Below are 1,547 nucleotides of genomic sequence, written 5' to 3' on the forward strand. Positions count from 1 at the left end.
CTCTCTCTCTCTCCTTGGCAGGGCTTCCTGAAGAGCGAGCGTGTTTCCCGGATGGTTCAGAGCGGTGGCTGCTCGGCCAACGACTTTCGCGAGGTCTTCAAGAAGAACATTGAGCGGCGCGTCCGCAGCCTCCCGGAGATCGACGGCCTGAGCAAAGAGACCGTGCTGAGTTCCTGGATAGCCAAGTACGACGCCATCTACCGGGGGGACGAGGACATGCGGCGTCAGCCACAGCGGGCGCACCTAAGCGCCGTGTCGGAGCTCATCCTCAGTAAGGAGCAGCTGTACGAGATGTTCCAGCAGATCCTCGGCGTCCGCAAGTTCGAGCACCAGCTGCTGTACAACGCCTGCCAGGTGAGCCGCTGGAGTTTAACAGACACACGGACACATTCACACACTGTTACGTGTGGACAATATGCATTTGTCCCCATCCGATTCTTTCCCCATTATTCAGTAATACAGCACTCCTGATTGGTGGGAGGCTGATGACAGCCGCACAATGGGAACAAAGGGGGCTTCATTTTCTAAAAGACAGTTTTGGCGAGGTTGGCTTGTTGCCATTTTCTGACTTACAAAATGCATTCGGTCTACCACGTTCTTTTATTTTCTTTTACCTTCAATTAAGATCAACACTCGAGGCACACTGTGCTCCCTGGCAGAGGCCTTTGCCCATCCATCCTATCGAATCCAATCCTATATTAACTGCGCTGTCTAAAAACTGTGGTATGGTGTCCAGGCTTTATCAGTTCTTAGTGATATCGGGCCGCACTCCCCTTCCTATTGAGAGGATCTGGGCTCGCGATTGTCCAGGTCTGAGTGTCGATCTTGTCTGGCACTGGTATGGTCTAACATTCCAGGTCGGGCTGCACAATTAATCGAATTTTAATCGCGATCTCGATTTTGACTTACCACGATCAAATTTGCGTGATCGAGCGATTAATTTTTTTCAAAGCGTCATTTCATAGAACGCTCCGGGTTTTTTGCAAAGCCAATCTACCGCTACTACCGTCTGCTCATGAGCCAGTCAGAGTAGTTCACTGAACCCCGTGCAGCTAAGTTTCTAGATGTAGACAGTCCCAGAGGACAGAGTAGCGTGAGGAAAACTCAACAGAACAGTCGGTTATACGTCAGTCTCAAGGTTTACCAGTTTACCAGTAAACGCAACACTTTGTCCCATTTGTTGTTTTTCAGACAACAGCAGTGACCAGTGCTAGTCGGTGCTAGTAGCGTCTGTTAGCTGTTAGCTAATTAGCGTCTGTTAGCTGTTAGCTCCTCTACGACGCACCGGTGCTAATGTCCTCGCATCCGCTGCAATGCTGTTTATATGGATATGGTTTAATTTTGCGTTACATGAACCATTTCGTCTGTAAAGCCGTACCTGTGTGGGATCTCTCCTCTTACTTCGCGCCCGGCCACACAGCGCCGGTCCAAACTTCTGACATTTGTCTATTGTTTTAATTTTTTATTAACACAGCTGTATATTGTTAAGTATGGGGGGCAAACCAGTGTTTGTACCAGTGTTTCCATGGTAACTCTGCTATCGCGGC

The 1,547-nt window shown here is 49.5% G+C and overlaps 1 protein-coding gene across 1 annotated transcript in view; it reads left to right on the top strand.

Annotated features, from left to right (window-relative positions):
• Positions 1-1,547, top strand: part of cadps2 (Ca++-dependent secretion activator 2) — a 294,438-nt gene that overhangs the window by 87,222 nt on the left and 205,669 nt on the right. The window contains 1 exon segment of the mRNA XM_032522241.1: positions 22-354. Coding sequence (XP_032378132.1) covers positions 22-354 — 333 coding nt within the window.

The sequence above is a fragment of the Etheostoma spectabile genome, chromosome 8, assembly GCF_008692095.1.
Source record: "Etheostoma spectabile isolate EspeVRDwgs_2016 chromosome 8, UIUC_Espe_1.0, whole genome shotgun sequence".
In the NCBI taxonomy this organism is placed as follows: domain Eukaryota; kingdom Metazoa; phylum Chordata; class Actinopteri; order Perciformes; family Percidae; genus Etheostoma; species Etheostoma spectabile.